The 15,904-nt window shown below is 47.2% G+C and overlaps 2 protein-coding genes and 1 long non-coding RNA gene across 9 annotated transcripts in view; 1 reads left to right on the top strand and 2 right to left on the bottom strand.

Annotated features, from left to right (window-relative positions):
• Positions 1-5,094, bottom strand: part of LOC102445275 (uncharacterized) — a 63,383-nt gene extending 58,289 nt beyond the window's left edge. The window contains exons 1-2 of one of the 3 annotated variants that reach the window (XM_006113053.4): positions 4,961-5,094; positions 1,315-1,414 (exon numbers count right to left, since the gene is read on the bottom strand). In XM_006113053.4, coding sequence (XP_006113115.1) covers positions 1,315-1,377 — 63 coding nt within the window. In that variant the 5' untranslated portion in view covers positions 1,378-1,414; positions 4,961-5,094. Of the gene's footprint in view, positions 1-1,314; positions 1,415-4,395; positions 4,572-4,951 lie in introns of those variants that run through there. The other 2 variants (XM_014581786.3, XM_006113054.4) reach the window with 2 other exon arrangements.
• Positions 5,095-11,570: 6,476 nt separating this feature from the next.
• Positions 11,571-15,904, bottom strand: part of LOC112544114 (uncharacterized) — a 42,582-nt gene continuing 38,248 nt past the window's right edge. The window contains exons 2-3 of the long non-coding RNA XR_012901824.1: positions 14,181-14,247; positions 11,571-12,969 (exon numbers count right to left, since the gene is read on the bottom strand). This is a non-coding gene — a long non-coding RNA (uncharacterized LOC112544114). The remainder of the gene's footprint in view (positions 12,970-14,180; positions 14,248-15,904) is intronic.
• MSANTD3 (Myb/SANT DNA binding domain containing 3) overlaps positions 14,649-15,904 on the top strand; it is a 32,812-nt gene continuing 31,556 nt past the window's right edge. For 3 of the 5 annotated variants that reach the window (XR_012901822.1, XR_012901821.1, XM_075921553.1), the window contains exon 1: positions 14,685-14,845. The gene's annotated coding sequence lies outside the window, so the exon portion shown is untranslated. The other 2 variants (XM_075921555.1, XM_075921554.1) reach the window with 2 other exon arrangements.

Raw genomic sequence — 15,904 nt, 5'->3', positions numbered from 1 at the left:
GCACCCCAATCCTGTGCCCCAGGTCACAACCCTCTCTGCCCTAGATCACAACTCAAATGGCTGCATTCCAATCCCATGCCCCAGGTCACAACTGCCTCCTTCACCCAAACTCCCTCCCAGACCTCACAGGTCCTCCTGCACCTGAATCCCTTACCCCAGGGATGGGCAAGACAGTCTACATGGGCTGGATCCAGCCCGTCACGCTGGTGATCTGGCCCGTAACCTTTCTACCACTCCCCCTCCCCCAGGCCAATTGAAACCTGGAAACAAGGAAGTTGGCAGTTCTCTCTAGGCACTGAGGGGCAAGGGGCAAAGACTTCATGTGCTCCCTCTGCCCCAGGCCAATCAGAGTCTGAGCGCAGGGGAGCACAAGAAGCCACCTGATCCCACCCTTTCCGCCTAAGGTCCTGACCCTTCCAGGGCAGCCCATGACCACTTCAGAAATTTGTAAAGTGCCCCCCCTCCAAAAAAAGTATTGCCCACCCCTGTTGTAGGGAGAATTACGGTACTGCTACCCTTACTTCTGGGCTCCTGTTGGCAATGACCCTGCCTTCAGAGCTGGGCAGCTGGAGAACAGTGGATACTGGCCAGAACCACATCTCTGAAGGCAGAGTGACTGCCAGCACCAGCACAGACAGATGGCATGGTTTGATATGGACTTCTGTGCTGCTGCTTGCAGAGCTGGACCTTTAGTCAGGAGCAGCCACTTTCCAGCCACCTAGCTCTGCAGGTAGCAGCACAGAAGTTAAGGATGGCTATTGCTAGTCTTACTTCTTCACTGCGGCTGTTAGAGTGATGCTTTCAGACCTGGGCACCCAGCAAACAGTCTCCACTCTCCACCCACCCAGATCTGAAGGCAGCACAGAATTAAGATTGGTAATATTGCAACCCCCCTAAAATAACCCTTTGAGCCCCTGAAACTCCCTTTTGAGTTATGACCCCCAATTTGAGAAATACTGGTCTTCCTCATGAAATCTGTATAGTATCAGATAAAAGCACACAAAAGACTGAACACAAAAGTCCAAATTTTACTGGGGGGAGACACACCAGATTTCATGCTCCACAATGCATTTTTCATGGCTGTGAATTTGTTAGGGCTTTAATGATAGGGGTTACACCAGTAAATTACAAAATGGGGGCAAGGGAAGAGGGGTTCCCAGAACCTGGATACTAGTTGGGAAAATCACAACCCAGATGCTGCCACAAGCCATTTTAAACCTAAACTTCCAAAACTCTTTGATTTTACTCTCAAACCCTTCAATGATGGATAAAAATACATTTTGTCAAAGGCCCTTAATAATATGATGTACTCACATTGCAGTAGAAAGGATGCTGATGCTGCTTCTTCTCTTTCTTTACCTCGGGTTCGGTGTCCATGTTTAAAGTTTAAAAGAGATGAAAAGTACTAGAAATGCTACAAAAATATATATGAAGTATTACTTTAGTTGGATGCAAGACACAAGAATTCTTATTTAATTTATTGATACATGCATATTTTAAATGTTTGTGTTTTTGGTGGTTTCTTTTCAGTAATCTAGATGTTGAACTTTGAATTTCCAGGCTAATTTATTGTGTTTTCTTAAGATTAGGCTTCAATTGGGGATGGGAGAAGTGACCTTCCCCAGAGCGCTGCCACCAGGCATAAAATATACATATAAACATGCTCTGCCAGGCTTCTAAAGTTTTATCTTTTCAGATATATGTATGGACAGAGACAGATTAAAGCACAAATACAGCCATGTGTTTAGAACCCCAGCTCCAGAATCTAAAACAGCATTTAAAAAAAATGATTCTGGTCCTCACAGTTGTGAAGAAAGAGGCAAGGGGGCGGGGGGAAGCATCAGGGAGCTGGTCCTGCGGGAAACCAGCTTGTAAGCCGGCTCCTCTCACATATTAGCTCCAGCCTGCCCTCCTCATATTCCACACTGCTGCCTCCCTATCAGATATGGGGGGGGGGGGGGGGGGAAGGGAGCAGATCTGGTGTGTGGAGAACCAGCTTTTAAACCAAATCCTCATGGGAACCATCTCCTGCTCTGTTACAAAGGCAAGCTGTAGGGAATGCATGTAGCTGACAATATTAACTGATATACCCAGGCTTATCGTTTAATTGTGTAGTCACCTACATAACATTACTACTCCACACCGCCTCCACAGAAGTGCAACCCTTGACCATTTGCCAAAATCTTGTAATGGCCCTCCATTAACAATTATTACTCACCCCTGTACTTGCCCAAGTATTATAATCCTGGGCTAGGAAGCTCACTCTTTCTTGCTCAAAAATGCTACATACATGCTCACATCTAACACCAGAGCAGACCAGCTCACATTATCATCAGTTCTACCAATGTTTCCAGTAATCTGTGTGCTTGTGCAGCCACTCAGGAACAATTCAAATGCTGCCCAGCTATCCAGCAGAGTGTCCACAACTAGTTTGTTTTCTCTACTCTACTGGATGGCTGTGCTCTGTCCCACCTCTTGCTGGGGTGAAGTGCGTAGTCTCCAAGAGCAGTGGGTCTGGGAGATGAACATGCATGGAGATGCCACAGTCAGTTCCCTTCTCAGAGCCATTGTCTCAGGCTGTCTGCAAACTTGAACATACCCTGCTGCAGTGATTGCCCTTAAAGCAACTCCGTACCACCACCTTGAGCTCTTGTTTCATACTGCAGGTACTACACAGCGCTAGCACTGGACTCTGTATTTCTCATGTCTCAGTGCATGTAAACAATTATTCCTCAAATAGCTAGAAAAAATCCACACATGGATGGAAAAAATTGTCCCTACCATTATGGGTATCTGGGAGGACTCAAAAGAAGTTGGTGTTATGCACTGTACCTTAAAGTAGGACTCCCATTTTAATTACTTGATTATCATACACATATTTCTTGCCTTGTAAGGTATTTATGAAGAGTCGTGATCTACTGAACTCATTGTTCTGGCAAACTATGCATACTGTTAGGCTACGTCTACATTGGCCCCTTCTTCGGAAGGGGCATGCTAATTTTGAACTTGGGAATAGGGAAATCTGCGGGGGATTTAAATATCCCCTGCCGGATTTAAATAAACATGTCCGCCACTTTTTTCCCGGCTTGGGGAAAAGCCAGAAAAAAGCGTCTAGACTGGCGCGATCCTCCGGAATAAAGCCCTTTTCCGGAGGATCTCTTATTCCTACTTGAAAGAGAGGAATAAGAGATCCTCCGGAAAAGGGCTTTATTCCGGAGGATCGCACCAGTCTAGACGTTTTTTTCCGGCTTTTCCCCAAGCCGGGAAAAAAGCGGCGGCCATGTTTATTTAAATCTGGCAGGGGATATTTAAATCCCCCACGGATTTCCCTATTCCCAAGTTCAAAATTAGCATGCCCCTTCCGAAGAAGGGGCCAGTGTAGACATAGCCCTATTGTGTATGAAGTTATGAGATTTTCCTTTACTGTTACTGAAATATGTTGTGAGTTTGAGAGAGGCCCACTACCACCTTATAATTGACAACAAAGGTGACCCATATTCAAACATGCATGAAGAACCCATCATGAGCTACTGACCAGCAACAAAAATGCTGGAAAGACAAAGACTTCAAACTAAGGAGACCGGTCCCAGGCTGAGGAAATTCAGCCTGTGTATTAAAGACTGCAAAAGAATGCAACATCTAGTGGGATCAGAAAAGCTGTTTGATTCAAATCTTGCTTAGTCTGATAACGTTTAGAATTTAGACTGGATTTGCTTTTATTTCTTTTGTAATCATCTTTGTCCTATATGCCTACTACTTATAATAACTTACAATCTATTTTTCTGTGACTGACACTTATTTTTATTTGAATGTTTTATCCTTAACAGTGAGTTTGTCTAAAGCGATTGAAGAATCTGCTCAGATTACATTGGCTGTTGCATGCCCACTGTTCTCTGATGAGGTGATTTGCTAGTGTTTGTCTCCATGTACCCATTTGTGGCATAGAGAGCATTTATGCAACTTAAGTGCTCCTCTCCCTGCCATGACTGAGTGATAACAGCACTTGGAGGATTTTGTTGCTTCTCACTGTCCAAGCATTATGTGAGAAAACCCAGACTGGAGTTAAAGGAGCACAGCACTCATAGTCCAGACTGTACCCACGGACTTGTCACGCAAAGAGACAATACAAATACAGAGGTTAACTGGTAAACCAATAAGCAGTAGGCTCATCAATATGATTACCCAGTAACCAGTTAGCCAGCCAGAACAGCCCCCCTAACCACAGCTGTGGCAAGCCCCACCAGCAGGCCCCTGCCCACCATGGTTAACCAGTTAAGTGATATGATTTTAATTGTTTAACTGGTTACTATTGTAATGGGTTTTTACCAGTATCGCTTCCCCACCCCATTCTGAGCAAGGCAGGCCAAAGTGGCACCAAGAGGAGCTGTCACTCACTGCAGAGCTTCCTGTGATCCGAGCCCTGCACATCCCGACAGCCGCGGAAACCCACATCTGTGGCCAGGGGTGCAAACGTTGCACCTGCGCAGGGCGCCACCTATCGTCGGCTCCCTGCCCCGCCGGCGGCATCAGCCTCTCCCCGGGCATCGGAGCCCGAGGGAGGGGCTGGGCGATGCCGAGCGCAGGCGCGCGGGAGCGACGGGGAGTCCAGCTCCCGGGGAACGCGACAGCGACCCCTCCCCCTTAGCTGCAGGGACCGCGGGGGTCGCAGGGCAGCGCATCAGCCCCTCCCCCCCTGCCAGGCCGGGCTCGCGGCCGCCGCCCATCACCGCGCAGACCCCGGCCCCGCGCGCGCCGCGACCCGCTCGCCCAACGGCCTCTCGCCGCCGCCGGAGTCACGTGACGGGACGCGGACGGGGGGGGGAGGGGTCGGCGAGGCGCCGGGACTGGCCAGGATGGCTCGTTCTGTGGAAATCGCGCGGGGGAGGGGGGAGTCCAGGCGCCTCAGCCCGCCCCCAACGGCGCGTCTGTCCCGCCGAGCCCGCGCGCCCACCTGGCTCACCCCGCGCCCCTGTGACGGCTCTTCGGGCCGCCGTCGCGAGAACTCCATCCAGGACGCATGCGCCTGGCCCCTGCGTGCTGCGCGATAGGGGCCGGGTCTGGCCGTGCGGGATGGAAACTCCGGGCCGGAATCGCCCTGCCGGGGGAAGGAGCCGGATCCTCTCCTCGCGCTGCTTTGCTGGGCGGGGCTCCAGTGACTCAGGCGGCCCGGGCAGCAGCGGGCACCTCTCCCCGCCCCTGCGGCGCTGCGCAGGGATGCAGGGAAGCCAGGCAGCGCCACGGGCCTGGGATTTAAAACGTACCCTGCGTTCCTGGCCTGTGGCGTACGGGTCCTGCTGCCGCTGGGACCACGTCAGGTGCTTTCCTTCTGCCAACCGCGACTTGCCTAGCCCGGAGCAGGGGGCTGCAGAGGAAACTTTCAAAATGTGAATTCAACGTGCTCACAAATCAGGCAGCAAAGCCAAAGACCCTTTCTGTTGCCATTCACTGGGCTTTTATTAGCTGACAGTTCGTCCTTGGTTCTGAATTTTAGATAGGTAAGATGTTTTTGGCGCACAATCTTTGGTTTTTGAATGATTTTAAGGTGGCCGTTTTTGAACGATGTATAACAGCGGTTCTCAAACTTTTTGGGCTCCAGAGCCTTTTCCATGTGTCGAAATTTATGCAGAGCCCCAGCGGTCCACTGATTATATGTGTTGTACCTATCGATGTTTCCAGTTTGTCAACCTCGCAGAGCCCCTGGAGTTGTCTCTCCGTGGAGCACAGTTTGAGAAATACTGATGTATAAAATGTTTTGGGTTTTGTCATTATTGTTAGTTATTTTCCTGCTTATGTTTTAACTTATCAAGATCATATTTTTAAGATTAAGGTCTTGTCTACACTATACAGTATTGTCACCAAGCTTCAGGTTTCATTAACAAAAGAGTGAAGAGATACATCCAACAGAGCTCCTCCCCTGATGTAACTTTTGCTACACCAGCATAATAAGGTCACCTTTGCGACTGGCATAGAGCTTTTGCAACAAAGCTAAAACATAGTATAGATACTGCATTTGCTTATGTCGCTTCCAGGAGGTGTCCCACAAGCCCATCATGACCACTCTGATAGGCAGTTTCCACTACTCTACTCTGCAACAATATAAATAGCAAAGTGACCATCCCGTTTAAAGCCCCAGGAATTTTTGAAATTCCACTTATTTGCTCAGAGTGGACAGCACACATTTCATCTTCCCAGCTGACCATGCTGGCTTTCCACAGCAAACAAGTTGTACAGGAAGTCCCCGGGTTACGTACAAGATAGGGACTGTAGGTTTGTTCTTAAGTTGAATTTGTATGTAAGTCGGAACTGGCGTCCAGATTCAGCCGCTGCTGAAACTGACCAGCGGCTGACTACAGGAAGCCCGAGGCAGAGTTGATCAGTTTCAACAGAGCAGCTGGGTCGTTGCCGGGTAGGTCCCCGCAACTGTGCCTCGGGCTTCCTGTAGTCAGCTGCTGGTCAGTTTCAGCAGCGGCTGACTTGGGGACGCCTGGGGCAGAGCAGCTGGGGTGCTGCCGGGTTGGTCCAGTAGCGCCGAGGAGCGGCGCTGCGGGACCAACCCGGCAGCGCCCCAGCTGCTCTACCCCAGGCGTCGTCAGTGAGAAAAGCGTGGTCTAGTGCGCCCCCCCCCCCCAGCAAACCAGGGAGACGCAGGTGGCAGGACCGCCGAGACACGCTGCGGTCCCGCCCGCATCCTCCACGTCTCCCTGGTCTTCTGCGGGGGGCTTCCCCCAGCAGACCAGGGAGACGCGGAGCAAAGCCGCGGAGCACGCGGCCAGTGGGACAGCACGCGGCCAGTGGGACAGCCCAGACCAGCAGACCAGGGAGACGTGGAGCAGCTTTTCTCACCCCGGAGGACGCGGGCGGCGGGACTGCGGCGCATCTGGGCGTCCCACCGCTCCCGTCCTCCGGGGCAAGAAAAGCCCAGTTCGTAACTGCAGATCCGACATAAGTCGGATCCGCGTAACTCGGGGACTGCCTGTACATTGGAGTTGCTGGATCTGTTTCATGTGGGGAGAGGAGGCTGTTCAGTTGCAGTGTTGATCCTGTCATAGGAACTTTGATATCAATGAGCAGATTGTCCATGGCATGGAAAAGGCATACAGCAGTGCTGTACTAAGATTAAGGAACTGAGGCAGGTGTACAACAAGGCAAGGGAGGCCAGCCATCACTCTGGTACAGGGCCAAAAACATGCCACTTCTACAAGAAGTTGCATGCCATCCTTAGCAGCAACCCAACTTCCACTGCCAAAAATCCTGTGGATATTTCAGGATGACTATAATCAGCGGAGTCAACCCCAAGAACAAAGTGGTGGACAAGGAAGTCAAGTTGGAGGAGGATGTGGGACAGGTGCCTGGCTTCTCTGGTGGCATGGAGAGCCAGAACCGTTTTTTAACTCTAGGGCTACGTCTACATTGCGCTTTCTTGTGCAAGAACATATGCAAATGAGGTGCGGTGATGAATATCGCAGTGCCTCATTGGCATATTTAATGAGCTGCCATTTTTGCGCAAGGGGCTTTTGCTCTAGAAGGAGCAGTCTAAACTGCTCCTTCTTGCGCAAAACTCCCCTCTTGCGCAAGAGCCGTTCTGCTTGAAAATAAGTGGCAGAACGGCTCTTGCGCAAGAGGGGAGTTTTGCGTGCTAAGGAGCAGTGTAGACTGCTCCTTCATGTGCAAAAGCCACTTGCGCAAAACTGGCAGCTCATTAAGTATGCCAATGAGGCGTGGCAATATTCATCGCCGTGCCTCATTTGAATATGTTCTTGCGCAAGAACGCCCAATGTAGATGTAGCCTAGAAGTGTCTAGCCCAGGGATGATGCATGGGAGAGGGGCATGAAGAGTCAAGCTGTTGGTGAGTCTGTCCCGTCCATTGGATGTTTTGGGGCAACCATCCTGGGAAACCCAGTGGACTAGCAAGAGGGCTGTAGAAAAAAGGCCTGCTCCTGCACTCAGTGGCGGTGGAAAGTGAAGCAACCTGGTCCCAGCCCATTCCGCTCCCCCAGCTGTCAGTTGCATTGCTCAGGGGAGGGGGTTTGTTAATGCACACGGACATCTCCTTGGAATCTTCCTCTGGGAAACAATCCTGTAGATACTCTGCTGAAGGTTCCATAGCAAAGCTGCTTTGTTTCTTTTCTGTTGTGAGAAACATTGAGATCCTAATCCAACTATTACTTCTGGAGGAACTATAGTAGCACACAAGTGAGCAGCAGACAGACCTGTTAAAGCTGCACGTATGCAGGTGATGCATTTTTGCACCTTCGGTTACCCTCAGTAGTGTGGTTTCAGGTTTGATTACCCCTGCCTGTGGAAATCAGCGCCAGTATCCAGAGTAGCTTCTCCAGGGACTTGTGCTGATCCCCTTGTGAAACCACCCAAACCTTTTGTGCCTTTTTGCCCTCTCCCACACCAGGCCAAACTCACCAGATTTAGTGCTTTGGGCACCCTGTGTGCTTGCCTTGGGAAAGTGAGGAAGTGTATTTTGTGATTCAAGGCAGAGTGCGCAAATAGTACTGACTCTGTACAGTATATTGTTTCTTTTGCTTCTTTAGGGCTGCACCTAGACTGGCATGATTTTGCGCAAAAGCGTTTGCTTTTGCGCAAAATCTTGCTGCCTGTCTACACTGGCCGTGAGTATTTGCACAAGAACTCTGACTTTGTAATGTACAAAATCAGTGGTACTTGCGCAAATACTCCGACGCTCCCGCTCAGGGATAAGCCCTCTTGGCGCAAGTATTCTTACGCAAGAGGGCCAGTGTAGACAGCCATGTTCATTTCTTGCGCAAGAAAGCCCGATGGCTAAAATGGCCATCGGAGCTTTCTTGCGCAAGAGAGCGTCTACACTGGCACGGATGCTTTTGCGCAAAGGCACATGCCAGTATAGACGCTCTCTTGCACAAATACTTTTAACAGAAAAACTTTTCCATTAAAATTATTTGCGCAAAATCATGCCAGTCTAGACGCAGCCTAGCTGTGCCCTTGAGGGATAACTCCTACCTACTGGTGGAACACCTCTATCATAATTGCTTCAAACATCAATCTGGCCAATAGTGGGCATGATGAATGGAGAGAAATAAAAAACTAGAAACGGATGGCCTGGAGATGAGACTGGGACATGAGTGGATCATAAAACTCATGGGAGGACCAAACAGAGATGCTAAGATCCCTGATTGTGGTACAGGCAGAACACATCTGTGCTTGATTCTTCTTGAAGGCAATACAGAACTTCCTTCCTTGCCTTCTCAAACTCCCTTCCCCCTCACATGTTGTTCTCACATTCCTGGCCCATTGCAGTATCCTGCGGTCCACCCCTATGGACATTTTCCTGGACTTTCATGTAGCTATGACATCCTTAGTTCAGAGAGTGGTGATTATGGTCATGTGCCTTGTAAGAAATGTTAATCTGTGCATTGCTGTTTCATGATAAATAAAATCATGTAGATTGGCAATCAACACATTTGCAGGCTACCATTAATGCTCAGGCCAGAATCATTATAGTGGCTCCCCAAATGGCAAGGAAACAATGCCTTAATTACAGTAAGATATATTACTGGGACTTAGTATCAAAACGCTGCTACAAAGCCTCCCTGATTCAAATAGCCACCCCCACTCCCCCTCCCTGAGGCCCTGTCATGGCTTTGGAGTCTGGCTGCTCAAAATTAGCTCCCAGGATACCCAGCTTAGTCCTCCATCAGTGGGAAAACATTTCCCCCTTTACTTCATAAATATTATACAAAGCACAGCAGGCTGCTATCATCATATAGGCACCCAATCCATGGGTCCCCTCCAGGCCTCAAACACCCACAGAAAAAATAGAGGGTAATCAGCACCTAGGATTCAGAATTTAAGTGGAATGTTACAAGTTCTGTGCTACTAACAACTCTGCCAGTGGTGCAGGGAGTTTGTTTATAAACAGAGGCAGAATGGTTAAGATAAAATGCTTCTCATTAAATTAAGGATTATTAGATGATCCCAAAAACATTGCCAGGCACTCTAGTTAAAAGATAGGAAATGAATAAGAATTACATTGTACATATTCAGAATGGAAGGAAATAGTGGTGTCCCCAAGGTGATTTACTACCTGTGCTGTTCAACATATTCATGAATTATCTGCAGATGATACAAAACTACTCAAGATAGTCAAAACAGACTGCAAAGAGTTACAAAGGGGTCTCAAAACTGGGACATTCAGAGTTAAATGCAAAGTAATGTACCTCGCAAAATATAATCTCAATTATACATACAAAATGATAGTGCCTACATTAGCTGTTATCCATCAAGAAAAATCTTGGTGTCATTTACAGAATTCTGGAAGCACGGTTTCCCCAAACACACACACTTGTTCAAAAGCACCCATTGGCAATACAAAAGTCAGTGCCTATGGCTATGACCATGAGAATATTTTCAATGAGATCTAATGTGTCAGTGACCCTATAATCTGTCAAATATATATTCTGTGGTCATTCTGCATGTGCCAATTCTGTTGTTGATAGGGATGTCAACTTGTAGTCGAATATATGGTTAACAATAAGCCTAGTCTTATCAGTTAATCTCATTGACTACATGCATTTCTCTGTTTGAGAGACAGCAAGGAGGGAGGAAGATGGAGCTGGGGTGGGGAGCCGATTTAAAAGCCATCTCTCTCCAGCACCGGCTCCAAGGTGCCGCCTTCCCCTCACACTGTTGCTCTATCAGAGGTAACACTGTGAGGGTGGGCAAGGTAGGCTGCCGCAAAGCAGCCTCTGTCTACAGCAGGCCCAAGCTCCCCAAAGACAGAGGCTACTCTGTGGGAGATGGAACAGCCTCTGTCTATGGGGAGCTTGGGCCTGATGGGCTGCTGCTAGACCAGGCTATGTCCACAGCCATCCCAGGCTGCCACAGACAGAGGCTGCTTTACAGCAGCCTCTCCCGCCCCGCAGTAGCCTCTATCCGTGGGGAGCTGTTACAGAGGCAGCAGCATGGGGTGACAGCAGCCGGTCTGTTTTTTAAACTGGCTCCCCTCACAGACTACCTCCTGCCTGGCACCACGTGCTGCTGCATGTGATACAGAGGCAGCAGTGCAGGATGGCAGGGGGTTCCCCAGGATTCGAGGCAGAGCGCACTGGCTGCCAGTCCCATGCCTGGGGACTATTGAACAGTGGTGTGACTGAAAAGAATTCATGCAGTTACACAATTATCCGATATCTAACATCTCTAGTTGTTGAAGTGGTCCTTACTGCTGTCAGGGTTTCTGGTATATGGCTTCATGAGCCATGGGAATAAGGGATGGGTGGATCTCCTGGGATCACTATGGATATTTACACTTACCCTGTTGAAATCTTCTGGTCCAGAAAGTAAATCTCTGCATGCAGCTTTCTATATAGGCCAGTGTTCCTGAAGATGTGTGGGTCATGCACCTTCCCTGACCACCCCTCATTGATGTCAGAGAAATGATTCTGGTGACCCACCAGCACCTGCAATACCTTAGAAAAATAGAAACCTCAGGGGGTAGCCGAGTTAGTCTGTTACAGAAAAAAAAAACCAAATAGTCTGGTAGCACTTTATAGACCAACAAAACATGTAATGGTATCATGAGCTTTCGTGGGCACAGCCAACTTCTTCAGATGACCAGAGTTCTTCAGATATCATCTACATGTTTTGTTAGTCTATAAAGTGCTACCAGACTATTTGTTGTTTTTTAGAGAAATAACTTTTTCTGTTGATGTACTCTGTGACAAGATTGTCTAGGTTCAAAATTGGGATATGCTTGCCATCCACTGCCCCACCACAGTTAGGAAATCCAATTTCTGCAAAGCTATTCACGATTTCCTGCACATTGCCCAGAGTCACAGTTCTTTGTAGCAGGGGGCGCTTAATGGCCCCACATGCTTCAAAACCCCAACCTCCCACCTGTAATTGTTTGAAAGTTGTTAGCTTCCACACAGCGATCACCACTCACTTCTCCACCATTAGGAGTGCTCTGATTTTGGTGGCCTTGCACTGAATGGTGAGGACGAGCTCCGCACACAGTTCAAGGAAGGTGGCTTTGGGCATAAGAAATTCTGCAGCCGCAGATATGCTTGTCATCCCATAGCTGCATTACAATCTGATCCCACCACTCAATGTTTGTTTCTTGATCCCAATTGTGATGGACCACCATGCACAGTGGCTTTGTGAATGTCAATATCAATCCTGAATTATTTCTTTCCACAGCAGAGCAGGCAGCACAGATTCCTGTTCAAATTTGAAGCTCATGAAAGACTGCAAGAACAATGGTGGTATGTTCATAATGCTTATCACAATGCTGGTGAGCAGAGCAGGAGCCAAACCACAGAAAAGTTTTTAGGACAGTTGAAAAATGACATGCAATGCAGTGGGAAGCCCCTATAGTTACGGGATTAATATAACCATATCATAGAGGCAATTATCCCATTCCCATGATGCGCTGCAATCCATTCCCAGAACTCCTATCAGGAGAAAGTAGTGATTTCCACAATGGGATTGCTACCCATGGTGCACTCTTTCTGTTGGTGCTAGAGTGCCAAGAGTGGATGCGTCCTGCTAACACAAAGAGCATTGTGTGCACATGCACAAGTGATATAATTACAATGGTTTATGATTATTGACAGGGCTCAACAAAGTATTGAATCTACTCACCCGTGGTGAGTAGATTTCTGCCGGGTGCCCCGTTCATTTGCGGCGAGCGCATACGCAATGTGGGTCTTGTGCATGCGCAGTGTGGGGCTGGCGAGCGGCTTTCGCTGCCGTTCATCAAGCCCTGATTATCAACATAACTTAAGTCAACTTAACTCTGAAGAGTAGATAAGGCCTTCGTCTGTTCTTCCCTGAGTTTGCTAGAGAATCTCTTTTTAAGTTCAGATGTAGACGCATAGCTCTCCCAGCTCGATTGCAAGTTGAAAGTGGGGAATCTTTCACAAAGGTTTTCTTTTTCCAAAATATAAGGACTTGTGTAGACACAAAATGGCACCCTTTTAGACCTGTGTGTAAACATGCTAATGTGCTATAAACTATATTTAAATAACTTTAAGAGTATCCACATACAAAATCGCACCAATGTAGCAAAATTAGTTTTAAAATCACAGCTTCCATTAAACTATTCTAATCTAACATTCCCCTTATACACCAGAGCCTAGGGGGGACCACACTAGTGGATTTTGTGTACTTGAGCCCCATGGGGCGGAGGGGCGGGACTGGAGTGACAGTGTGGGTTCCCCAATGCTGGGGAAGGGTGGGAATCCCTGAGTCTCAGGGGATGGATCCAGGCAAGCCAGGGACTGCATCGGGCCCCTGGGCCTTAGCTTTCCCACAGGCATGTGGGATGTGCCAGATTGAGATGTGCCAGACAGGCATGGACTTTTGGGATAATAAGTGGGGGAAATCCCTGAGGAGTGATTAATGAAAATTGTACAACTCTGGTTACGCAAAGTGCAGCCTTTTGAAGCTATGCCATGAGAAGAAAGTTATTGACTGATGATTACCTGTTCCTGGAAACTGGAGATCAAAGGTCTGAGCTGAATAAAGAAACAGCTAAACTGTCCAGTCTAGTTTCATGTTCAATTAAGAAATTCACATAGATTGTAACCAAGAGAGCACACCTGTCCCTCATCGAGGTAGGCAAGCAAGCAGGGAAACCTGAGGACCAGCTGTCCAGGGGGAGTCCCTTTAAGCACAGGCCTTAGATAGCCTCAGGCAGCAGCCACACAAAGTAACTCCTGACCTGATGCTCTGCTGGACCTAGTTCCAGCCAGCCTTAAATGCGATTCAGCATCCACTCAGTGTGGATGCACTCTTTTGAAATGCATTTTGTGTGTAGATGTGTTATTTTGAAATAACTTATTTCAAGATAACGCTGTAGTGTAGACATACCCTATTCCTTTTACCTGAAGAAAAAGAGCAGTTTGCTTTATGAAGGACGATTGGCAATTGTTATAGCCCCTGGAGAAAGATTAATCACGGATGCCGAACACTGGGGAAACCACAGTGAGGTGCAAAAGGACTGTAACTACAATTCTCCCTTTGTAGAGAGAACTACATGAGTGTCCTCTTCCCAAGAAGGGAAGCTGGAAACTTTAAGAGGGTGCCTTCAAGGAACATCAGGAACAGGACTAAAGGGGGAGGGCAGTCAATGCTGAAACAGACAAATCATTCTAAATAGTTTGATTAAACATCTTGTTCGCCTCCCACCTACCTTTCATTCTCCTTGGGATGTGATTTCACTACTTCTCCCATCCTCCAGGCTCAGCACCTCAGAATTTCTAGGGGAAGAGGGAGATGGTGGTAGAGGCAAGGAAATGGAAACTGCGTTTTCTTTATCTATTAAAATGTCACAAGTCCCCTCTCCCCCTTTTTCAGGTTATCTTTGAGACTCTTCTAAAATGAAGGATGTTACACCTGATATTTTAGAGTGTCCTAGAACCTGAAACTTTATTTTTCCCACATCAAACCAAATTTTCCCTCCTTTTCAAGTTTAAAAGTTGGCACATGGGATACAGGTGGTCAAATCCCTAAAAATAACACTTGAAAATAACATCCACCCATCCATCCACTTTGGATCTTCCTCGAGTGGAACATGCATGAAATGGATTCCTTTCATTTTGTATCGCTCTGAAGGGCAGGAAAATCCAGCTCGGAGTTTGGTAGGAGCTGAAGGAGTGGTATCTGACCTGCCGGCAGGGAGGTAAAGAAGGAAAGAGGCCCATCCCCGCCACAGTAACGGAGTAGGGGGAGGGGATTAGATTGGTAATCGTGGTGCTTTGTTAAGAGTCCAGAGAAATCATTTGGGCTGTGCTTTGGTATCTAAGGGTGGGGTTATTTTTACATATACAACAGAGCGAGGCCTTCCTGGGACTTGGGGTAATAACATGAACATTTTTCATTATTTCTGCCATGGTTTATGTTCCTGTATTTGTGTATCAGACGCAGCCTGTATGCATGCATTGGGTGGTGCATTCTTCTTTGTCAGGCTAGAATCTGTTCTCCGTTTCCTTTAACTAGAAGAAAAAAGAAGGAACCAGCAAGGGAATAAGAACAAGCTCTTAGTGCTTGAGATGTCCTGATGCATGAAAGCCTGGTAGGATTTATATTTCTGTCTATCCTGAAAAGAGACGTCAGGCAAACATTAGAAATAATAACCTGCATCTGTTACCTCTTGCCTTACACAAACTGCTTTTGATATCCTCCATAACTAGTAGGTTGGGTTGCTTTAAAAAATGCATTTTGTCAGTACAGGAATACAAACAGTTTTAGGCACTGTAACTATTTCATTATCGTCTTATATTTAACAACCCACAATAACTATTAACACTTTGTATTAAAACAGATAAGATTAGAAAAGAGATTTTTTTTTAAAACGTGATTTTAATGTTAATGTTATAGTTCATGTATAGATCTCATTCTGATTAGTAATGTATGTTTAATTACCAAGTTTTTAAAGACAAGTGTGAATTCACATAGTGGAAAATCTACTTTTAGCAAAACCAGCTGTACTGTCTCACACTGTGATCTTGTTACATCTCAAACTAGACAGGGTCAGCCCTGGGTGCTAGTTGGATGGGAGATCTTTGAGAAACCCAGATGCTGTAGGAAGTGGGACAGTGGGCTGTTGGAATTTCCTTCATTTGAATTAAATGAAAGTGTAATAACCTTGCTGCTTTGGATCATTACAAATCCCATGCCATTTCCCCCCACACTCTAAAAACAATGGTTTTAGCTGTGGTGTCATGATCAATGTCTAATTCTGATAATTACACTATCTACTCTCATTTTCTGTTTAACTTAAATTGGATACATTTATTCTTTTTTCTGCTTAACTATTAATGTCTTTAATGTCGCTGTGTGGTGTTAAATGAATTTAACTTTACACCCCAGAGTTGGCTGCAGTTAAATAGTAGATGATATCCATATATAGTATAG

The sequence above is a fragment of the Pelodiscus sinensis genome, chromosome 2 (genome assembly GCF_049634645.1).
Source record: "Pelodiscus sinensis isolate JC-2024 chromosome 2, ASM4963464v1, whole genome shotgun sequence".
Taxonomy (NCBI): Eukaryota; Metazoa; Chordata; order Testudines; family Trionychidae; genus Pelodiscus; species Pelodiscus sinensis.
The sequence above is the reverse complement of the archived record's forward strand: the minus strand, read 5'-3'. Positions and strand labels throughout refer to the sequence as shown.